Source organism: Lepidochelys kempii, chromosome 2 (assembly GCF_965140265.1).
Source record: "Lepidochelys kempii isolate rLepKem1 chromosome 2, rLepKem1.hap2, whole genome shotgun sequence".
Taxonomy (NCBI): Eukaryota; Metazoa; Chordata; order Testudines; family Cheloniidae; genus Lepidochelys; species Lepidochelys kempii.
Genome location: NC_133257.1, coordinates 181323750 through 181348734, shown reverse-complemented (window position 1 = coordinate 181348734; position 24985 = coordinate 181323750). Strand labels below are relative to the sequence as shown.

Sequence of the window (24985 nt, the reverse complement as noted above, 5' to 3'; positions counted from 1 at the left end):
CAGTTTTGTACCAAACTCAATTTGTCCACTTCTAATAAAGAGAAACTTCTGTTCCAACTTAGTTTCCTTTATTAATTTATTTTGACAAAACAGCTGGTTTATCAGTATTGGTGAGCAATACCCATGGATGATCACTGTCTGGCATTGCAGCAAGAGGAGCAGCAGTGAGTCGCTATGCTCCTCATAGCTTCCGAGTTTCCAGCTCTCCTTCCAAATTTAACTGGGCATAGATGATTGTTGAGTTGACAGTGCATGAGATGGGTAGGTTTGAGACTCAGTCAGCTGGACTCCGGGCATACTGTAGAAATTTCAGTAGAAATCTGTAATTGTTCTCTTCAGAGGTGCTTTCAATCAGTTCAGGTGGAAAAGTTAGCTTAATTTTCTTGTGGGATAGAGCCTTAAATTTTCTTTTTTTAAGGCCAAATTATCCTACTTTCTTAAAAGCCTTATTTCTGCTGGCTGCAGCTGACTCCCACTGGTGAGAGTAGCTGTTCTGGTTTCCTTTCTGTCAGTGCTAAACCTTTGCTACCCTGTTCATAACAGTTATTCATTATTGACTTAGCAGATGTTTCTACCTTCAACTCTGAATATTGAAAGGAAAAATTCTTCCTGTTTGCAGAAGTTTTGGATAAGCATAATTTGATAAAACAGAATAAATTGTTTTCCCTTTTATGCTATTTCTACTATGCACTTGTTCAGGGTGAGTTTTGTTATGTGAATTTGGCCAGTTTTTGTAGTTCTCATAAAAACAAGATTGATAGTGCTGCTTGAAAGCAGATGCTAGGGCCTTGCACAGGCCTGTTATACACCTTGGTATTAAATGACCCCATTCGAGTACTCCATACCTAATATCACTATAACAGAAATTGCCAGTTGCAGAGCATGTGTGCAGGTATTTACCTGGTCATTTTGCTTCTGGGATGTCTCAGGAGTGTAGGATGATAGTGACAGGAAGAAATAGTATTATACACCCTATTAACAGCAGTATATTTTTCTAGTTTTTAATGTTTAGGAAAATTATAACAAACTTTAGAGTAAAAACTCTTCATTAATAGTCTTCAGAGGTGTTTTGACTTCTGTCTGAAACTTAATCCCCAATGAAGCCTTGAGATTCCAGCAAGTGTGGGAGACTTCAAGGGTCCACCAAAATCTTTGAACACTGTAAAAATTGTAACTCTTTAAATATACCATAAGTTAACAAACTACTTGTTTCAATTGTGGTTTATTGATTTAACCTAACATAGCATGCCGGCAGAAGTCACTTTTAACCTAAAACTAGAAATTCTACTTATTGACCCTATTCACAGCATCTTGGGCCAGTAGCCAGCTGAGTAAAAATGTAGAGGCAAATAAACTGAATGTGGGATAGGGTTCTGAGGGGGAGCTGTTTAAACTTCTTTACTGGGGGAAAAATAGATAACAGCAAGTGCAGTTCCTTAAAGTGCCAAACTACAAGGGTTTTTTCAAAACAACCTTTATACAAAGAAAAGCCTGCATTCCATTTATCTGGATTTCTTACAAGAGCAAGTTACCAATTTGGCACATTACATTCTATAAAATGTTCCCAAATGTGCGTAAGGTTGCCTAATGCTTTCTATTTTCAAACTCTGCTTTCAGCTGCTTATAACTATGCCAAATGTCAACTGTTTGGGCTGAATTTTCCATGATAGGTGTCTGACTCAGGCTGAACTTTTTGGGAAAGTTTCTGTAAAAATGGTACAGTACAGCCATTTCTTAGACTAACGCCAAGGAAATTTTTTTGCCCACATTAGTGACAGAATAAGACTTTTTTCTTTTTTAAAAAAGAAGTTCTTCCACATTTTGGGAAGGGCATTGGGAGTCACCAGGGTGCTAAAGATGTTCCTCTTGCTAATCCCATGAATGCCTACATGCCAAGTTGCAAGCCTCTGAAAAATATGAAGTTCACAATGCTCAATGGAGATGTGTTAGAGACTGGCAGCTAAAGTCTCAAAAGATTCTCAGCACTGCGCATGCTACCTCTCCAAACAGCTGCTGTGTGTCAGTCAGACTGTGCATTTACTAACACCTGCAGAGCGACGCAGTATGCTTTGTTTTGGGGCAGCAGGAGCTGAGCAGGACTTTATCTGCAATTTCTCCTTTTAGCAGCTGGGAGGTATGGGGATCATTGTGGTACCAGGCAGCAGAACTGAGAGCAAGGAGGACTTTCTCCTTTGCTCCTGCTGCTGGTCGCCAGGCAGTGTGGAAGAGGAAGCAGCTGACCATGAATGAATTGTGTGTGAGAAGGCGGGTGGGGTGGCTGAAACACAACTGGCAGTGGGTGGATGGGAGCAGAGAGGTACAGACAGGCTTGAGGGATGGTACAAAAAAGTATATAACCAGTAAAGAACACTTCCCTCCAGAAAGTACAGTTGAATCCAGGTTCGTCATGTAGGCAGGTGTCTGGGAAAGCCACTAGCAAATTGTCTCATCCCCCCTCTAGTCACTGGCTCACTTGGAGGGCGCTACAAGTTATTCATTTAGTTCAAGTAGTCCCAAACCTGCCGCTTAATTCATGTGGGAGTCAGTATGGTTCTGCACGATAGGTGTGTTTTTGCCTACTTTATTTTTTAAAAAATGAAGAAATATTAAAACTACATTTAAAAAAAAATTACAGTTGCCAAGCCAAGTCCTCAAAGGTTAGGAAATACCAGAATTGTGGTTGCTCATGCAGCTTCAGTTTGGCCTCCATATAAATGTGTATTCCGATCGTCTTTAATTATATGATCAAATACTATTGTTTCCTCATACAGTGAATGGCATGGCTGGTGCACTGAGCATGATTTAATTTAGGCTTTTGTAGTGAATAAAGGTGTTGTCTGTAGGACCCCTACCTCATTTGTTGCAGAGGTATGCTGTGGACAGGGCAAGGAATGGCAGGAAGAGAAAGGATGCTCTTGTGGTCAAGGTACTTAAATGCCACCCTGGAGAAAAGGATTCTATTTGTGCCTCTGCCACAGAGTTGCTATGTGATGCTGGTTAGGACACTTGCCAAAATTTTCACTTGTGGCCACTAATTGTGTTCTTCATTTTCTGGGCACCTAATTCAAGACACCTGGGGCTAGATTTACAGAAGTGCTGAGTGCACAAACTGCAGATGGAGTTAATTGGAGCTATTCATTGGACATAAGTAATATGAGAAAAATACTAAGTATTCTGAAAAATCAGGCCGTAGGTATCTTAAATTGGGAACTCAAAAGTAATGGGCACTTTTGATAATTTTAGCCTTAATCACTATGCCTCCGTTCTCCCACTGTAAAATGTGGTGGTATCAATTCATCTTTCAGGGATTTTGTGAAGATATTGTTTGTATAGCACTTGGATACTAGTCAGAGTGCCACAGAAAAGATCATGGGGAAATTAATAATGTTGTGTCCATGGTTTGGATGGTGTTTGCTAAAAAGGCCTGGGTCGCACATTGAATGAGAAACAAATTTGAAGAGCCCATCTATCCTGTTCACTCAAAGAGGTATTGGTAGTGTTGGAAAAAGTATTATGTGATCGTGGACTAAGACTGCATTGTAATCATAGGCTCCAGGAAGCCAAATTATGATTGTACAGATTTAGTATAGTCTGTACTATGAAGGAACAAACATCTGTTTTTTTTAAATCAAATTATAAGCAATTCTGTAGACTATTAAAATGATAGTTGATCAAATGTAAGTAACTTTATATTTTTCCTCCCCTTCCTTGGTGTTCTGCTGCATGCTGCTGGACCTGTCATTGCAATGCTTGGAATTCATCACTTTTTACTGTTACCCTTGGATGTACTCTCTCAATATCTGGAACACTGGAATGATGGAAATATGTTGTTTACAAAGTAGCTGTGAGTATCATTACTTTTACAATTACTCTTAGACTAAAAAACAGTGTTGATTTGTTAGAGTAAGTGTTGAACTAAAACTTTACAGAATACAGTTGGATGAAAATCAAGCTAAGGATAAAGTTAAGCTACTGTAGGTATTTAAAACTTGATGTTCTGGGCTGGTATAGTGATTCACAGTGTGGAAGTAAATCAATGAAATAATAGCAAAAACAGCTTTTAAAAAACATTTGAGGAATTTAAAAGCTAAGAATTTAGTAAATTGCTGGAAAATAGAAAGTCATAAAAAGCAGAATGGGATTAATCATGATTTAAATCAGCAAGCAGGAAACCTTGATTTAAATTTGATTTTTATCACTTAACATTTGGTTATTTTCCTGAAGAGCAGTTCATTCTCATTGTGTTTAATCATTAAGATGTTGATTTATAATGAACATTGTACTAAATTTGCTAACCAGGAGTATATGCTGCATCTGTACACTTATTTAAGCAATTATATAGTGAAATCAAAGTTCCTCCAAGCCAATGGCTCATCAGGCTGATGCAGTTTAAGGCACGTCAGTTTCATAGCCAGGGGTACACAAGACAGTGATGTGGCCAGCCTCACCACCTTTGACTGCCCTAACCCCATGGTCAGGTGCCCATTTTACAACTGGGTGAACTGGAAGTCACCTTCCAGTGTGAGAACGAGCAATATGCGAATCTATGACGTTGAGGATTGTAGTTGAGCACCTTAACCACTCAGTCATTGCGCCTCAATCAGTTATATAGCTTAACATGCATTTATTCAGATAGTTATTTTTGTTTTATTATGTTAGAAAATGGTGAATGATGCATTTCTTTAGTAATTTTTACTCAGCATTTGTCATACTGCATTTGGATTGAAATTGGAATTCAATAAAAATGCACAAAACCAGCATTTTAAAGTTTTTGATAAATAAAACTACCTTTATGTACAGGACACCTAAGAAATTTAGGAAAAAAGTACCAAGACATGTTTTGCATTTAAAACGCACTACATTTACAGATATTAGTGATCTATTTAGGCGCCTAATCTGCTTGGGTAGTTTTGGAAATGCCATTAGATACCTATATACCTTCGCAAATCTGGTCCTGTGTCAGTTAGGTTTTTAGAACTGGTATATCTCATCCTCTCACCTAGTTTTTAATTCATAGTTTGGAAGAGGAAAACTTCTCAACTTTGAAATAGTTGAGGTGAAGGAAATTCTTTGCATCTCCAACTAATTTGAAACCAAAAATAATGAATGCAAAAGCTTTACTACACAACTAACAAAGTATTTACATTTGGAAAAATATAAATATCGACATTCACTCCATTTTAAAGACTGAAAATAATATTTAATGCAGCCAATGATGGTGTGCTATACCTATAAAGCTTGAGTTAACCTCAAAAGTTAGGCATTCCCTTCCCTCCATTCTTTGTGTAATGAAAAAAACAGCATTTAATTCATAATTTAATTCATTCATTAAAAGCTGTTTAATTCATTAAAAAGAAAGGTTTCATTGATGCAGCATATCTTTAAATGATTGTAATAGGTTTATTTTTTAAAAACTCTTTATCCACCCTAATTAAAAAGACAACACAGCATCTAAGCAAAGCTTGTAGAGTAACTGGCTTTTTAAAGTAATTTATTCCTCCAGAGGTTCAGGATGTGTATGAGGTAAGTTTTTTGTTGTTGTTACAGGAATGATTATCACAGCAACACTTCTACTGAGTGTAGACAGTACTAATGAAAGGATACAAGTGTGAAATGCACTATAGCAAAGCTTTTAACTTATGTTCTCTTTAAAATATATTTATAAAAAGCATTTTCCTAAAATAAAATCTGATGATGATACCTACTGCTTTAACCACTTCAGTTTACAAAAACCAAAACACACCCATAATGTTGTTTTACAAAATGTCTGCAGCACATGCACTGAGGCATTCTTCCAGCAACTAAAGATTTTTAGCCTAGGGTCTTACTGCAAAAGCCTGGCAACACTAATAACCTATAACTGCTCTGAACTACATTAATTTGCAACTGTTGGTAAAAATATTGTGCACAGTATACTTGCAAGATGATGTAGATTTGGGCTAAATCCTATTGTTTCACGCAATTTAATTGTGGATTTATAGCTCAAAAGGGGAAAGGGAAACTGAAAAAATAACCCTTGAAGCATGACCTGAAATCAACAGATCTGGGTTCCCTTGGATCAAATGGGGAAGTGGGATCCAGTATTTGAGGACCTGTCACTGAAAAATCCATCACGAGCTTCTTCCTATTTAAATCTGGAAGTTCTGTGCTTGAATACTCTGAAACACTGCACATATTCACTTTACTAGTTGTTGTTCTCAGGTATTGAAGACAATATTACTCTCTGACCCACTGGTGATTCAGAAAAGTGGTAGTCGGTAATAGTCCAGTATAGGTTGGTTTTTAATTTTTCTTAATTATTTTGGGGCAGCACAGGATTCCTCCACTCTCTATGGGAAATTACTGTTCCACCTAGGGTTTCTTCATAGCAACAGGGCTGTCAAAGACTTTTTCCACTGTGTGGCATGTAGAAGCTATATTTACCCTGGTCCCAGTGGGAGCGGGGATCAAGCAACTTCTCCTCTACAGTATAGCATAGGGGTGGACGCAGCAGCTTACCATCAAAGTGTAATACCCCAGGACAGAGTGATGAAACAGGCTCTCAGCCTGCGTGCGCCCCCCCTCAACCCTCCCAATGAGAGAAACAGTTTAAAACCATTGCCATAAAGGAATAAACTAAACTTTCTATCCGTTAAAAACAAGCCCTACCCCGCACACATCTGAAATGGACAATCCTAAGGTTCTCTTAAAGCAATAGCAGGAGGTAGCACATGATGCTACTGCTTACCAGCAATGTGGGTATTACTGGGTCTAGATAAGTGGTTCTCAACCTTTTTACGATTGTGGGCCTCCTATGCAGCTCTCTCTGTTACGTGGGCCGCATCCATACAATATATAATTAACCTGTATGGCCCTGAGGATGTCTCATGGGCCACAGCTGTGTGCTGATTGGGCTGCAAGTGGCCTGTGGATTGAAAACCACTGTTCTAGTTTGAAGAAGGGGTAGGATTAAGCACCTGCAAAAGCCTTTATTAATGAGTGACAAAATAGGCACTGACAACACCCACATCCTTCCAAACTCTCCCCACAAAAGGCATCCTTCTGAACTATTAGTGAGGAAAAGGAGACTCATGTCACTTCTACGGTAGGTTTTTTTTGCACCAGTATAATCACACTGAACTAGCTGCACTAGTGACCATTCCATGTAGAAGTGGTGCACTAGTGTGACTTGCCTCCGTTTCAGTTTGGGTTAAGTTGTGCAAGCAAAAGGGCATGTCTATACTAGGAGTGCTTTCCTTGTTTATAGGAATACAGGTAAAGTATATCAGCAAAGTGCTGGTATTATGGATGCAGATATACTGATGCAAAGTGCAGTTTTGCCAGTATCAAACCACCCCCTGCAAGCAAATATTTTGTACCATTAAAAGTGCATCTTTTCTGGTATAACTGCATCCACAGTAGGGACTTCTGTTGACACAGTTATTTCAGTCAGGGATCACACCTCTTCACACTCTGTCAACATAGCGTGCTGGCAGAAGTCTATAGTGCTGACGTGGCCTAAGTCACTTTTTACATTGTTGCAATGCCATGCATACTTGGAGTTTGCACCAGTACCACCCCAATGGTACAACTATACTTATGCAAAATCCCATTGTAGACAATGGCTGGCTATCCCCCACTCCAGTTTTCTGCCTGTTGCTGCAGTTTACTAAATTGTCTACAATTTAATGAATAAACATCTTGACTTAATCAGGAGTGGCATAACAGTTGTACAGATGTTAAAAGCTAACAAAGATTAGTCTGAAGTGTATTAGAAAATTACAAGCATTTCTTTTGACTATTTAAATGTCTTTTGTTTTTGTATTAGCAACAGAAGAACCTTGAAGGATATGTGGGGTTTGCAAATCTCCCAAATCAAGTTTACAGAAAGTCAGTGAAGAGAGGGTTTGAATTCACACTCATGGTAGTAGGTGAGTTGTTTTCTTTATGCATTTAATTTGTGATTCACCTTCACTAAAAGAATTTGGAGTAACTGAAGTTTTAGCTTTTAATGTGTTTGCCTCATTTGTGTAAGCTAGTTAAAACATATATTTACTTACCATTTTTGTTTTTTAAAATGTTATACAATTCTAAAGTGTGTTTTTAGGGCATACAGTTCAGTTGGACATTCATTTTTTGTCTTCTGTTACATAAGCAGATGAATAGGGATAGAAAATGGGGAAGATAAAGAGCCTTCAGCAGAGAGGGGGTGTTGTGCTAGCCTATGGAGAAACATTAATGTAGATCTACTGAAAAGTGACTGCAAAAATGATGTAGTGGAAGTCATTGAGGTCTAGAGCTCAGCATCGTGTTCAGTCTACAAGTAAAAATGTTTTGTAGTTGTCAATAGAACAGTTTCAGCTGGGGATCTGAAAGTCTAGTTCAGGGATCAGCAATGTTTGGCACGCAGCCTGCCAGGGTAAGCCCCCTGGCGAGCCGGGCCGGTTTGTTTGCAGCTCCCAATGGCCGTGGTTCGCAGGTAATCAGCCGAACCTACGGACGTGGCAGATAAACAAACTGGCTCGGCCTGCCAGGGGGCTTACCGTGGCGGGCTGCATGCCAAAGTTTGCTGATCCCTGGTCTGGTTGGATTTTTCCTTCTTGCACATCAGTAATCAGGACCTTGTGTATCGTGTGTTTGTGGCACCAAAATTTGTAAGACTGAATCCTTTGGTTTCAGGCTGTAAGACTGAATCCTTTGGTTTCGCCCACTGTCTGTGTGCACTTATTGACAGTCTCTTCAATGGCTTGATCCACAGTGGTTTGATAACCTCATCTGTATCGAGAAGCCTCCATTTTTTAAAAATTATCATACACGTCAGGGTGTTCTATTTCAGCCATGTCATTTCTGTGTAGTATACTAACAGATATCTTGCATAATTCTGCTTGTCTTAAGCAAAGCAGTAGGGTGTCATTGCTCTTGCCATTGCTCGGTGAAGAAGCCAGTCACCTTCTCTGGATGCACAAATAGGCCCAAGAGCCACCTCAACCATATCAGTGTAGTTTATCCAAATGTTGCCATTTTCATGCTTCAATAAGTTCAGGTGTGTGTTGAAAGCTGAAAGATGATCAAACATCTGTCCTGTGTATAGACATCATTCAGCTGTTGCCGTGTAGTGTTGCTGCACAACTTTTCCATCTGGATTATTGTCATTGAGGCTTTAAGTAAACCGGGTGGTGTTCATACAGATATAAAAGCAGGGCCTCGTACACTGATTTATGTAGTCTGACAGCTCAGTTGTACTTTTGTCCCTCCAGTACACTGCTGATGGAACCTTCAGCAGTAATACTGCACTCAACCTTGGGACCAACATCCTGGAATCTTTTCCCAATGATCAGAGACATACTGCATATGTGTGAAATGTTCCCATTCTGATTATGGACTTGAGTTTGTCATCCTTCCACAGTACTTCTGCAACTTTGGCATACAGTGCCTGCTGAGGCACACATTTATATCTTTCAAGTCAAATTTTTCCAGTGTTTTCAGTCTTCAGGATTTCATACACCATAGACATCTCCATTGCTGGCACATTACTGGTTCCCAAATATCCAACACTGATCTGAGTCTCACTGTGCATGCATGGATGTTAAGCCAGTCCAAGAGCTGATCATCTGGTCACTTACATTTGTTTGCCTGACCAGAGACCATACTTGGTTCTTAATTGGAGCATTGTGAATGGGCTCCTCATAGTTTGTGCCCACTGGTTCCATCCCAGGATGGCCAGCTTGGTTACAGATGCTATCAGGAGGAAGCATTAGTGGTGGAGGGAGTGATGCTGTGATTTTTGTTTTAGTTTTGTTTTATTTTAGACTTTCTCTGCATGTGTAAGCTTATTGGATTGTCCAGTAGTTGGTACCTGAGGCTGCACTGCAATACCATTTATTCTGTGTGATGTCCCTGCACTACTGAGTGTCTCCAAGTCCGTTGATGTTATATTCCAAAGGTGGAGATGCAGGACAGAACATTGGATGGTTTTGCCACATTAGCCAGTTTCTGTAGACGAATGGCAATGTCCATTTTCCTCCAGCCAACTATAGGATATCCCATAACCTAGTTGGTTAAGTATCTCGTTGCCTGTGAGGTATTTCACTTACCCTGGTAACAGGGTTTGCTTGGCAGGTTTCTGCACACCTCCACCAATGGCATATATATGTAATCTTAGGGGAAAGGATGGTATGAGTCTTTGAATTTATGAACATGGTGTGCTCTTTTGTGTTCCCTGTTAAATCCATTTTGAAGTCTGTGATATTCTGGCATTGGGGTGTAATCATTTTCAAGCCTCACTGGTTGTGGAGGCCATGGTGGATCATTTTTGGATATTTTCAGATTTAACCAATAACCATGGCACATGGCTTCAAGACCTGATCAGGGTCTTCTGAGAAAAGTGTATCCAGCTCAAAGACCATTCTTAGATTCTCTGAGACTTAGGCCTGGTCTACATGGGGAGTGAGGGGGGAGATCGATCTAAGATACGCAACTTCAGCTACAAGAATAGCGTAACTGAAGTCGACATATCTTAGATAGACTTAGAATCACTTACTTCGCGTCCTCGCGGTGTGGGATTGACGGCCGCCGCTCCCTTATTGACTCCGCTTTCGCCTCTCGCCATGATGGAGTTCCAGAGTCGACGGCAGATCGATCTCCAATAGACGGATCGCTATCCGACGGGTAGTGTAGACATGGCCTTGGACAGGTTGTCTGGTATCACCACAAGTTTGCCATTTTCTAATATAATCTACAGGCTGTTACTGAATTCTGCTTCCAGTTTTCTCCGACTGTTTGTAGCATGATTTCTTTTTCCTCCCAGTGGCTAAAGTAGATCTGAGTGGACATGTAGGCTCTAAAGTTTTTTACATTGTTTTATTTTTGAATACAATTACTTTTTGTACATAATTCTACATTTGTAAGTTCAATTTTCATGATAGAGATTGCACTACGGTACTTGTATTAGGTGAATTGAAAAATACTATCTTTTGTTCTTTACAGTGAAAATACTTGTAATAAAAATATAAAGTGAGCACTGTACACTTTGTATTCAGTGTTGTAATAGAAATCAATATATTTGAAAATGTAGAAAAACATCCAAAATATTTAATAAATTTCAATTGGTATTCTATTGTTTAACAGTACGTAATTTTTTAACTCAAAAAAATTAAACCTGATTGATCGCATGAGTTAACTGCGATTAATCAACAGCCCTAATTGCAGTATATTTTCCTTTTAGTTGTACCTATGATGAGCAACAAAATCTTGGCTTCATAGTTCTTTACAGTGCTAGAAACACCTTTTGCTTAGAAAGAAAAGGAGTACTTGTGGCACCTTACACGGCTGCTACTCTGAAACCTTCTGCTTAGAGTTTCATTATGACTTTTGTCTTGTCCTCTGGTTTAGTTATATGTACAGATTGTAAATGTTAGATGTTCAGACTTGGTGAGTTTGGATGGCTTGTGGCTAGGACTCTTGCATATCTTTGCAGCTACAAGCATATGTGTTGTAAATCGCTTTCTGCGTACAGTCATGTGACTTGCTGCAAGTGCTTTCTCTGCAGTTCCTGTTTCCTGAATAGGTTTTCTGTAGCTTTTGTCTAATGACTCTAAACACTCACTTCAAATCTCATCCTATGTATCTGCCTCTTGTATTACTTTGCATTTGTGTTTATCCTAGCTCTGTAGATAATTTTTGGGTTCCAGCTTGTGGGAAAGATGATGTACCCCATACTGTGGGTATTGAATATACTTAAAAATTTAAATGAAGTTCAAAGTCACAAACTTAAATTTGACTATTTTAGGCTTGGACTCTGCACATGTTCTTTTGTATAAGGCTTGAAAAGAGCCAAAGTACAATCTTGATTTTTAAAACAGCACATTTGTAATTTAAAGTGTCTTTTTAATGGAAGATGCATAGTTGCTGTAAATTTAGTTAGGTTCTTCTGGTACCTGTCCATATTTTGGTTAGAATTGCCCTCTTGAAGCTACACACCAAGGTGAACAATTTCTTAATGGAAGCCAGCAAGTGTTATCAAAGGAGCTATTATACCAAGAGATGAGTATAACAAAGGTCTTAAGCCAAGCCCAATTAATAAGAATTTTAACTTGTCTATTTAAATTTGGTTCAGCTTGTCCTTTCAACACTGATCAGGCTTTAGCTTGGCTAGTCACCTTCAGGGTGTTTTAAATAAAACATCTTTAAATTGCTGAAATATTCTTTTAAAATTAGCTGTTGAATATTCAATTTCATAGTATTTTAAAAAATTTACATTGAAATTAATTCACTTTCCATGCCTGTCTACACCAAATCTCTAACACTTGACCACTTTACAATACTTTTAAAAACCAGGTTTTAAAATGGTTCTGCTAACTGTGTTAAAGGCCCAGTGTGAAGAGCTTAATTGAGCTTGTTTGAGAATAAGTGGATGGGAAATAGTTATCTAGGACTGAAAGTTTTTGGTCTTCCTATTTGTGCTGTTGTAGCAGCTTTAGTCCTGGGGCAGGATCCTGTTGTGCTAGGTGCTTTACAAACGCACACAACAAAGACAGTCACTGCCACAGCCTACACCTAGGTTCATGTGATCGGGACTTTTGCTTGATACATCAGAGCTGGAAGAAATGGAGGATTGAGATGCTTCTGCTGGCTTTCTGCTACTGTTGTGTTGCTGATGCCCACATAGAATTATTCTAAGTCTAGAAACAAAACCATTAAAAACATTTCTGGGGATGGTCAGGGGGATTAATCATGTGGGAAAATAGTCTATGAAGAGGATAGTAGTGGACAGGGCACTGGATTGGGGGTTCTGTTCCCACCTCTGCCACTGACCTGCTGTGACTTTGGGCAAGTCACTCCACTTCTCTCTTCCTTGGGGTTTGTCTCACCACCCATCACTATAGTATCTGAGCATCCCTCCATGCTCTTCTCCCCTCCCATCCTTTCTCTGTTTTTCTGGTGTAGACTAGGGGCGGGCAAAGTTCTCGGCCTGAGGGCTGCATCGGGTTTCGGAAATTGTATGGAGAGCTGGTTAGGGGAGTCTGTGCCTCCCCAAACAGCCAGGCGTGGCCCAGCCCCCGTCCCGCTTCTTGCCCCCCCGCTCCCTGTCCCCTGACTGCCCCTGGAACCCCCACCCCTGACTGCCCCCGCAGGACCCCTGCCCCATCAAACTGCCCCTTCTCCCTGTCCCCAGAACCTCTGCCCCTGAGTACCCCCTGCCACCCCATCCAACCCCCCCGACTCCTCCCCCCCGACCCATTCAACCGCCTTGTTCCCTGCCCTCTGACCGACACCTATCCACAACCCTGACCACCCCCCCGAACTCCCCTGTCCTCTATCCAACCCCCACCCCATTATTGTGCTCCCTGGGGCACTGGTGGCCAGCGGTGCTACAGCTGCGCTGCCCGGCTGGAGCCAGCCATGCCACCGTACAGGTCAGAGCACTGGGTCAAGCTGGGCGCTGCAACTGCGCTGCCCCAGGAGCTCACAGCCCCACCGCCCAGAGCATTGCACCAGCGCAGTGAGCTGAGGCTGCGGGGAAAGGGAACAGCAGGGGAGGGGCCGGGGGCAAGCCTCAGGAGCTCAGGGGCCTGGCAGAACGGTCCCACGGGCTGTAGTTTGCTCACCTCTGGTTTAGACTGTAAAGTTTAGACTTTTTGGTCTAGACTGGTTTAGACTCTTTAGGGCAAGGATTCTTAGTATATGTACATGCCTAACACAATGGGACTCTTGTTTGGAGGCCTCTGGACCCGACTGCAATAAAAATAAAAGCAAAAATTTAAATATTTACATACAAGTTTTATTAAATATATAAGGAAGGTATCAGAACTGATTCCATATTTTCTTGCTTGAGAACACTTTATTTTAGTTACATTAGTCCCTGCACCACTGTGTTGTTACCTTGCCCCTTGTCTACGTAGGGCATTAAATTTGCATTGTGACACCCACTAGTTGGTGCACAGTATTAAGTTGTAATAATTGCATGCACATGACTCGGCTGTGCCCTCGTGTGTACACAGTAGAGCTGGGGCACACTAAGCACATGTCATTCTGGGACCGTATCCTATGGGCCTTTGCTTTGATGCTGAACAGTGTGTATTCTGGATATTTTTCTCACTGCATGCTGTGGCATATATAGTGGAAGTCAGATGGAAGCTAGTGGAATTCTAGATCTTGGGGTCAATTTTTATATTTTAAAAATCCCATGACTCTGCTCTCTCCATCCCATGCTGGTCAGGGACACAACCCTATGCTCCAGGTGTCCCTAAACCTCTGACTGCCAGAAGCTGTGACTGAATGATAAGGAAGGGATCATTTGATAACTGCTCTGTTCTGTTTATGATATTTGAAGCATAAGGCACGACCAATGTTGGAAGACAGGAGAGTGGGCTAGATGCACCATTGGTCTGATCCAGTGTGACCACGCTTATTCTTCTCTTTTCGGGGGTAGAGGGGAATTACTGCCATTATTTGAATTGCTGTCAGCAAGCAGGACCGAACAATGCTCTGCGCTGCTGTGTTTTTGCAACTGTAAATAAGCAGAGTCTGTTTGGGCTTTGAGTTCTTGGAGCCAAGTGCCTTTGGTTTTGAACTTTACCCACTGCACTACCAAGCAGATGAGGCAGTAGCAGCAGCAGCAGAGGGAGGAAAAGGAGGATAATACCATGCTACTGCAGGAGCTATTTGTGTATCAGCTTCAAACAGTGCAGCACTGTTTCTAGGCTCAGAAAATTAGCGTTAATTGGTGGGAAAGGATCATTCTGCAGACCTGGGGTGATCAGCTGTTGCGAGAGAACTTCAGGAAGGTGAAGACAACCTTTCTTGAGATGTGTGCTGAACTAGTCCTGGAGCTGTAATGGTAGTATGCCAACATGCAGTGCCCCATATCTGTGGAGAAGTGGGTCATCCTTGCCATCTGGAAGCTGGCCACTCCCGAATGTTACTGGTCTGTAGCCATGCCCATGTGTGATGCCATGTATTAGGACTCTGTGTTCCTCAGATGTGGCTACCATGGCCTCATGAGGCCACCAGAGGCTTTTCAAGTGGCCACAAACTTCTGGGCTATGTTTGGGGGAAGGGGACAAAGTAGCAGCCCTTCCCTCCCCCTGTTCCTGGATGCACTGCCTTGGTGTTGGTTGCTGGGACCACCAGCAAGGGTTGGGTCCTGCCCACCTCTGGAGACACCTGGGGCACAAAGTGGGAGTTCCCCGTCTTCCCAGGGGCAGTGGGGCTCAGGCTTTGGGCTTCAGCTCTGGGGTGGGAGGCTCTGGCCGAGGGACTTCAGACTTCATCCCCAGGCATCAGCTGTGCAGCGGCAGGCCCCAGGCTCTGGATGCAAGGCTTTGGGCTCTAGCCGCGGGGCTCCAGCCCTCTGCTGACTCCCCAGATCCACCATCCAGAGCTTAATTTGTCCCCAGGCTTGTCAGGGCTGAGTAAGTCTGCTGTGAAAAGTGATATTAACAAACATACAAGTATCACTTTTCACAGCAGACTTACTAGTTAGCAACAAATGAATTACAATGATTTGGTCATGTGTATATGCATATTTATTTGTTTTTCCTAAAGCTAATTACGTATTTTTAGGGAAAAGTGTGAGAGCAGCCACTAACAAGAGTTGGTAGCTGTAAAGTGTGGCCACCAATTTTTTTTTCCTTAGAACTTCTGCATTAGGTACTGTTGCACTGAGTTTTAAAGGTTGCTATTGATTTTTTGCATGCAGGGAGGCCATAAATTGCATTAGGGCACTCTGTGTGTGTACTTTATGCTGTTTGGGTGTGCAGTGGTGCCTGGCAGACTGTCTGGTGCTGGGAATTGTGTTACTGGTCTGCCTTTGCAGTTTTGATGTGCCTTGGAATGTACTTATATGGGGTTGGAGAGGTTAGTGGAGGGCACCTGGGGTGAGCTGAAAAGTAATCCCCTTAACATCCTCTTTGCGCCGTCCTGACTTTTGATGACATTACATTGATGCAAGTGACTAGGAGGTGGAGAATGGCCTTATTTAAAAAGGCAAACTGCAGACGAGAGATGCTGTGAAGTTATTCATCAAGCTGGTACTCCCTGAAATGCAGCAGGAGTGAATTGTGAGCTATACTAAGGCAGTGACTGTGCAGCTATCCCACATAATGTCTATACCAAAATCAAGCAATTTCTCAGTCTTAGGTTCTTTATCTTCTCTGCAGATGTGCTGAAAGTGCAGAGAAAGATAGGGTTCTGCACTGGTTATTTAAAGCCTTAACTGCACCCAGTCTTTCTATGTAAGTCTCTGAAAAGCCATTAAGAGCTGTATGGCTCTTCTATCCTTAAAGTGAACATCTTTTCATGTACAAATGGGTGCTACAGGGCATGTATGCTTCAGCTGTAGCCTTAGTCTCTTTATGGGCAATCAATGTCCATGTCTACTTCATGTAAACTGAGAATACTAACCAAACTTTTCCTGTAACTACTGCCTCAATAAACAGTTGAATTTAGCGCAACTAAATGTTTTTTCATTATTCAAATGTGCTGCAAGTGGGCAGGTGGGGTAGAGGTTGCAGCTGTGCCTTGGTGCCATATACCCTCTGGAGCAGGTGAATAATTTTTTGGGACATGGGGATGACATTTGGCAAGCAGGAGAGATGCAGGGAGGTGAAAGGGAAATAGGTACATAGATAGGCATGTGTCCTCCATGGCAGGGGCTTATAAACAATTGATGGTTGGGGCTTCAGCATGAGACAGAAGCTGATTGCCCAGCTATTCAAGACGCCATTGTGAAAATATCTGCTGGGGGCAGGAAGTGAATCAAGGTGGGACAGCATGGACCCAAGGGAGGCAGGAATTGGGGACCTTTCCTAGGTCTATACTCAGAAGTTAAGCCAAGCCGGCTACGGCTGAAAAGCGCACGCTCCTTAGTGACCGAACCCCCGGCACAGACTGCAGTAGCGATGGTAGTGGAAGAACCTCTTCTGTCATCATAGTGCAGTGGTTCTCAAACTTTTGTACTGGTGACTCCTTTCACGTAGAAAGCCTCTGATTGCGACCCCCTCCCCCCCCAATAAATTAAACACACATATTTAACACCATTATAAATACTGGAGGCAAAGCATGGTTTGGGGTGGAGGCTCGCAACGCCCCCTGTAATAACTTCACGACCACCTGAGGGGTCCCGACCCCCAGTTTGAGAACCCTGCCATAGTGGGTGTCTACACCCTGAGGCGCGAGGGCAGCACCGCTGTAGTGTTTCAAGTGTAGACAACCCCTTAGTCTCCAAGCTCATATCTGCCAAAGATGGCTGCAGTAGTGGGGCACCTGGAAGAGAAGTTAGCACAGTAAATAGTAAAGTTAGATACTTGTACACTGAGGTTCCCTTGATAGGATCTGCTTCTTAAATCCTGAGCTGGGTTTCTCGCTGGGAATTGGGCTTGATTCCTGCACAGCAGGCCTCAGTGTCCTTAATCCCAAAGAGATCCTGGCTTTTGAGGGAGAGATGTTCATTGCTCTCTTCATATTCCACTTCTGACTCTTGCTACTCATCTTCAGGGGAGGTGGGGGTAATGGGTTGCAGGGTCCACAACCCCCCTAGGTTCTGTAGTGATGTAATTGCTCACAATTCTGTCAGCGCCTCAGCAAAAAGACCGATTATATTTCTGTTGCCAGACTATTTCCTGACATTCCTGGCTTTAGTATAAAAACTTCCTGTACCTTTGTAGGTTTTGCTTGCTGGGGAATTTCAAAGGCTATTACACCTATGTCTTGTGGATGCAGCACACTTTTTTCCAGCAATGACCTCAGTAGCACATTAAAATTGATAGCCCCTGGTCACTGTCAGCATCTCAGTAGGACAAGAGTATAAGGACACATCATTTGTGAGCACAAGTACGTTGGTCAAGACAAGCAAAAGGACAGGAGGAAGCTAGAGTCCAAAATAGACTTACAGTAGTGACTCTACTATATTGACTAGTAGAGACGCAGTTTAGTCTTTTTCTCTCTGTGCTTGGGAGGACTGTGAAGGTACCACATACCCTTGGAAGGACCCTGTTTTGCTTTAGTTACATTTGACTAAAGGAACACCATTGCCTTTTTGCAGGAGGTAGTGCTGTGGTATAGATTCTCTGTGAGGGGGAAGAACAAATGAACTTGGAAGACATCCCTATCTGAAAAAGGAAGTAGTAAGGAACTTAGCCTCCTTTCTGCTACTGTGAATTTTTCCTTAAGTCCTCTTTGATTCTGTTTGGGAGTTCTGGGGAAAGAGAATTGTGCAAAATCCAAAGGATGGTGCAAGAAGAGAATTTTAGGATGTTTGAGTTTTCAGATGTCAGTCAAATGTCCTAGTTAATTGGATTAGTAGTCCATATAAACTCAAGATTGTCTCCATTTCTTCTTGCCAGGCTGACTATTTAAAAAAGTGAATGTGTCACTTGAAAGAATGGACTTCCCTTTTCACTTTGTTCCACCGCGTTCTATTTTAAAATCCCAGCTCACTTCCCTGTCACCACCTACACTGCAGCTCTGTTGCTACATCTGTGAAAGCTTAGACATACCCTAATGCAAAAATTTCAGTATTCAAATTCGGAAATATTTAAAGACTGAAAACAAAAGGTATACGTTAGCAATATAACAAAAGCATTAAAAATATATTCATAAAATATTTTCCTAACAGAAGAAATGAGTAATCTTTTACTGTTTTCTAAACCTGAGGTTTTATATTTCATAGCATCACTAAAATACATGCTGGCTTTCTATATGTTGCTGCAGTAAAGGATTAGGTATATTGCCTAATTATAAAAATAAACAGCCTCATTCTGCCCACAGTTATATCTTCTGGATCTGTGCATGTATATTTGGTCCTTTAACTTATGTTTACTACTTACACGGAAAAGTCAAGACTTCCTGCATCTTCATGTCAGACTTCATCTGACTTCTATCGTCCCCTTGCCTTGATTGAGATTCGTTTAGGTAAAAACTGTTAATTGACATTTGTTCAATAGTTAGTAGTTTTTCTTGATTCTTATCTTTTTAGGCTTCTCTGGTGTGGGTGGAAACTTCCTGCATTTTCAGTCATCCAGATGTAGGCAAAAAAATTGAATGAATGAAGTGAAGTGAATCTACTCTAACAGCTGTGCCTAAAGAGAAAATGTTTAGCCTGCATAGGAGAAAATAACATTCATTTAGATTTTGTAGTTTCGAGGGAATGAGACATTTTTCTTTAGTTCCTAAAACCAGTTTTTTTAACTCTCCATTTTAAGATGGAAGTGTGGCTTGAAATAGATTTGATTTCAATGCTCAGTGTTTCATTACTTTCAGGTAACTTCCTATAAATGTTATAGTTGGGCTTTAGTGCTTTCTCAAAACTTTCTTTAATAGACTTGCATTTTTAACTTTTATACTGATATCAGACTTATAAGGAAGTGTATATAAAGAGTGAACTACAGTATCTCTTCTTGCTAACACATCATCAGAGTAAGGAGGCAAAAATCTGTGGTAAACTCCCTGTCATCTGGACGCAAATTTATGTATCCTGTGTCCTAATTCTAGATAACTACAGTGAACTTGAAGTATATAGCTGTGTGTAAGTATTGTGTATAAATATTGTATGGATCACTTAAGGGGAAGATAAAAAAGGGGTTTTAAAAATTTGGGTGTGATACTAAACTCCCCCTAACTGATATAACTACTACTTTTTTAATATAACTTCTTTTGAGATCATACAGTATTTCCGATTTTCTAAATTTTAAATATACCTTTTTGTCAGGCTTCTTAGCAATGGGTTTGCAATACATAAATTGACACTAACCATGGCTGCAAACTAATGGTAGTTAATTGAAATGTTGGCAGCAAGCTACTTGTAATTCACTTGGTTTTCAGTTCAGGTAGAAAACAAGTCAAAATGTTCTCCTTTTTAAAACCCGTTTTGTTGCTTTGTCCACTTGACTTGTCAACTCTGACTACATTCATTCTCAGTGGCCTCATGAGAAGCAGCATAAATTGCCTCACCTTTTTGCAGATTTTGAATTGGAGAACCGATTCAGGGAGAGTCACAGAAAGCGATGTCGTAAAATATTAAACCCTACATAATGTGGTTAAGTGGTGTTTATTATCCTTCTCGACGCGCCCCAATATTTAACACAACTAGTTTTGTACTTTTACCTATAAAATTGTAGTTTGAACATCAGCAATGTTACTAAACAATACCTGCTGTTTTCAGTGCAGTAGTTTATACTGAACCACTTTCCCCTATGTAAGTATATGATTTTCTACATGGTCCTCCTGAGCTAGCTCACTAATGAATCGTTGAGTGAACTATTAGATGAAATAACATGAGAAAAGAGGATATGTTGTCTATACTGGTTCCTAATGAACACACAGTGTGCTTTTGGTTGCTATGATAAAACAATTACTTGAATCTGGCATCAGTTCCTTTTGGATACATGGTTACAGATGCTTTATTTCAATGTCCGTTAATGTCAGCAACCACAGTGTGTTTTTTTGATCCACGTTTGGCTAGTGAATAGTTGATGCATTTCATACTGTACAGCTCCATGACTGAAGGCCAAGGATTCTTTCCAAATTGTTTTAAAGATTTTTTTCACCTTTCTCTTTTCCAAAACTGAACAACCTACCAAGTAACTATAGCACAGCCAGACATAATAATATCTAATGGAAAGCCATTCCCCATATGTAACCGATTGATCACATCATTTCAAGCATCAATGGGAGGTACTCAGACACCAAATTGATTAATCTGGAATACTGTGTGCAGATGTGGTCTCATCTCAAAAAAGATATATTTATTGGAATTGGAAAAGGTTCAGAAAAGGACGACAAAAATGCTTAGGGGTATGGAACGGCTTCCGTATGAGGAGAGATTAATAAGACTGGGACTTTCAGCTTGGAAAAGAGACACCTAAGGGGAGATATGATTGAGGTCTATAAAATCATGACTGGTGTGGAGAAAGTGGTGTTTACTACTTCTCATAACACAAGAACTAGGGATCACCAAATGAAATGAATAGGCAGCAGGTTTAAAACAAATAGAAGGAAGTATTTCTTCACACCATGCACAGTCAACCTGTGGAACTCCTTTCCAGAGGATGTTGTGAAGGCCAAGACCATAACAGGGTTCAAAAAAGAACTAGATAAATTCATGGTGGATAGGTCCATCAATGGCTATTAGCCAGGATAGGCAGGGATGGTGTCCCTAGCCTCTGTTTGCCAGAAGCTGGGAATGAGCAACAGGGATGGATCACTTGATTACCTGTTCATTGCCTCTGGGGCACCTGGCACTGGCCACTGTCGGGAGGCAGGATACTGGCCTAGATGGACCTTTGGTCTGACCTAGTAGGGCCGTTCTTATGTTTTTAATGCAGTATCCCTGCTTGAGAACCACTGGGATATGTGTACCCCTAGGGGTACACAGAGGTTTTCCGGGGGGGGGGGGTACATGAACTCATCTAGATCAATCAACCTAGGTGTTGTGACCTCCCCCCCCCCCCGCCCCGGGGGGTTGCAAGTATAGGTCTGGCATTAGGGGGTGGCAAGCAGGGCAGTTGCCCAGGGCCCCATGAAGCTAAGTTACCCCCCTTCAGATTCCTGGAAGGGGTACAGTGGTCTGGAAAGTTTGAGAACCACTAGTCTATAAACAACATACATCTTAAAGCAGATGCTTAACTAGGAGGTGTCTTTTATAGGTTTATTTTCTGTTTGTGCCACTTGCTGGCTGGTTGCACACCAGAAACATTCTTGTGCTTCTTGTTCCTATTTGCCAAACTCCAGAGTCTGATGTTGCTGTCACATTTTACCCACAAACATTCATGGGTCTGAAAGCCGATTTTGTAGTCCCCTTTCTTAAAGGGCTAGGAAACAATCTTGTTGCAGATTTGATAAAAACTTTATATCCCCTTGCAGTGTCAAGGAATGTTAATAAATAAAACTGCAGAGTTAGAATAGATCGGGGTAGGCAACCTATGGCACATGTGCCAAAGGCAGCACACGAGCTGATTTTCAGTGGCACTCACACTGCCCAGGTCCTGGCCACTGGTCCGGGGGGCTCTGCATTTTAATTTAATTTTAAATGAAGCTTCTTAAACATTTTAAAAACCTTATTTACTTTACATACAACAATAGTTTAGTTTTATATATTAAAGATTTACAGAAAGAGACCTAAAAACATTAAAATGTATTACTGGCACGCGAAACCTTAAATTAGAGCGAATAAATGAAGACTCGGCACACCACTTCTGAAAGGTTGCCAACCCGGAGAATAGATTATTCTGTATCCTGGTTTGATACTCATGGAGGGACTGTTTGTGATCTAACCTTTCCATTGTAGTAAAGTCACGTTGACCTCTTAAATATGACCTATGCCTCTGAGTCAATAAACAGATGCTTCTCCCCTATGTAACACTGGCAATGCAAATTGATCTAAACTGTGAACCCATTCAATGCTCTCGTTGAATATCGCTCATCTGCCCTACTTTCTCTTCTCTCCTACATAGGTTAGCTCACATAGAAAGAAACTAATATCTCTATCTTGGTGTCCCTTCAGTATGCTGCAGGAACGTGAATTTTTCTCATTTCAATGCTTCTGGATAGTCTTCTCAATATATTGGGGTTTGAGCATAAATACTGGCACCTTAGATTACAGTAGGAAGTCTGATATCTACGTTAAGGAATATCCCAGATAGGTCCTGGGAAACTACAAGTTTTTAGTCTTAAATCCTTTTTTAGAAGAATATACATGTCACCTTTAATTTGTTTAGTAATTTTTCCATTTCCCTTCATGATCCCCTCTGTCTCTTTGGTTGCATTATGCAGAGGGAGAAAACATTCTCTCAAAACATGCAGATTTCCCAGCAGTTGGGAAGAACCTTGCTCCAGTCTCGCTATAGCTGCTGGCTGCTTTCTTGCTTTTCTCGACATCTCCTTTCTCCATGTTCATCTCTTGCCGACTTACCCCTTGGCCCATCTTCTTTGCAGCAGATAATTCTGCAACACTTGTATCCTTGACAGTTCTTTTTAAATGAATTCTTGCAAATATCTGCTGACTCATCCCTTGATAAATAGGAGTGTGCATATATATACGCTTTATTGGGTGAAGTTACTCCATGTGTAATAGTGTCTTAATTTTAGGTTACTGGAAACAAGATTTCTAATAATTTGTGAGCTTGAATGTAGTAAGTCAGTTTGGCTTCTTTTGATGAGTTTAAAGTTTAGCCTTCCTCCTTACTTTGACAATATTTCATGGGCCAAATTCACTTGCTGTATGTCAGCATAGCTCCGAAGGAGTCACTAACACTATTCCAATTTACATAATTAAGGATCTGACCCTAAATATCCATCTGTCATGATTTTGATAAAATTGTGCTGTGAGGCACATGACTGAATGCTCTTCGCCAGGCTATTAGAGAGACAATCTGGGTGAGGGAATATCTGGTATTGGACCAACTACTGGTGATGGAAAGAGACAAGCTTTCGAGCTACACAGAGGTTATCTTCAGGTCTGGGAAAGGAAAGGTACTTTCCCAGGTGTAGCTCAAAAGCTTGTCTCTTTCAGCAAAAGAAGTTGGTCCAGTAAAAGATGTTACCTCACCCACCTTCTCTCTCTAACATCATGGGACGAACGAACATGGCTGCAGCAACACTGCAGACTTCACAAGGACAGACTGTTCTTCAGAAGAGTGAAAAAAGTATAGGACCTGGGACAATTTATTAAACCAACAGAACTTTTCAGAAAGACAAATTATAGGATAGAATTAAACAAGTAAAACACGAAGTATGGTTTCAGAGTAGCAGCCATGTTAGTCTGTATACGCGAAAAGAAAAGGAGGACTTGTGGCACTTTAGAGACTAACAAATTTATTTGAGCATAAGCTTTCGCGAGCTACAACTCACTTCATCAGATGCATTCGGTGGAAAATGAGTGCATCCGATGAATTGAGCTGTAGCTTGCGGAAGCTTATGCTCAGATAAATTTGTTAGTCTCTGTCAAGGTTCCTCCCCCACTCTGAACTCTAGGGTACAGATGTGGGGACCTGCATGAAAAAACCTCCTAAGCTTATCTTTACCAGCTTAGGTCAAAACTTCCCCAAGGTACAAAATATTACCCCCGTTATCCTTGGAATGGCCGCTACCACCACCAAACTAATACTGGTTACTGGGGAAGAGCTGTTTGGACGCGTCCTTCCCCCCAAAATACTTCCCAAAACCTTGCACCCCACTTCCTGGACAAGGTTTGGTAAAAAGCCTCACCAATTTGCCTAGGTGACTACAGACCCAGACCCTTGGATCTTAAGAACAATGAACAATCCTCCCAACACTTGCACTCCCCCTTTCCTGGGAAATGTTGGATAAAAAGCCTCACCAATTTGCATAGGTGACCACAAACCCAAACCCTTGGATCTGAGAACAATGAAAAAGCATTCAGTGTTTTACAAGAAGACTTTTAATAAAAAATAGAAGTAAATAGAAATAAAGAAATCCCCCCTGTAAAATCAGGATGGTATATATATCTTACAGGGTAATTAGATTCAAAAACATAGAGAACCCCTCTAGGCAAAACCTTAAGTTACAAAAAAGATACACAGACAGAAATAGTTATTCTATTCAGCACAATTCTTTTCTCAGCCATTTAAAGAAATCATAATCTAACACATACCTAGCTAGATTACTTACTAAAAGTTCTAAGACTCCATTCCTGTTCTGTCCCCGGCCAAGACGACTACAGACAGACCCACAAACCCTTTGTTTCTCTCCCTCCTCCCAGCTTTTGAAAGTATCTTGTCTCCTCATTGGTCATTTTGGTCAGGTGCCAGCGAGGTTACCTTTAGCTTCTTAACCCTTTACAGGTGAGAGGAGCTTCCCCTGGCCAGGAGGGATTTCAAAGGGGTTTACCCTTCCCTTTATTTTTATGACAGTCTCTAAGGTGCCACAAGTCCTCCTTTTCTTTTTACAGAAAGTATGGTAAGTCATTTTAAGAGCATGTGCTAGTCATAGCAGGTACATTTGCATGCTTGTGGTTTTTACTTACGTGTGCACGTGGAACAGGGCTGTT

The 24985-nt window shown here is 41.2% G+C and overlaps 1 protein-coding gene across 2 annotated transcripts in view; it reads left to right on the top strand.

Annotated features, from left to right (window-relative positions):
- The first annotated feature begins 3825 nt into the window (after nt 1–3825).
- The window catches only part of SEPTIN7 (septin 7), a 102931-nt gene continuing 81771 nt past the window's right edge, over nt 3826–24985 (top strand). Inside the window, exons 1-2 of one of the 2 annotated variants that reach the window (XM_073332895.1) lie at nt 3826–3844; nt 7808–7910. In XM_073332895.1, the coding sequence (XP_073188996.1) occupies nt 7901–7910 (10 nt within the window). In that variant the 5' untranslated portion in view covers nt 3826–3844; nt 7808–7900. The remainder of the gene's footprint in view (nt 3845–7807; nt 7911–24985) is intronic. The other variant, XM_073332894.1, reaches the window with a different exon arrangement.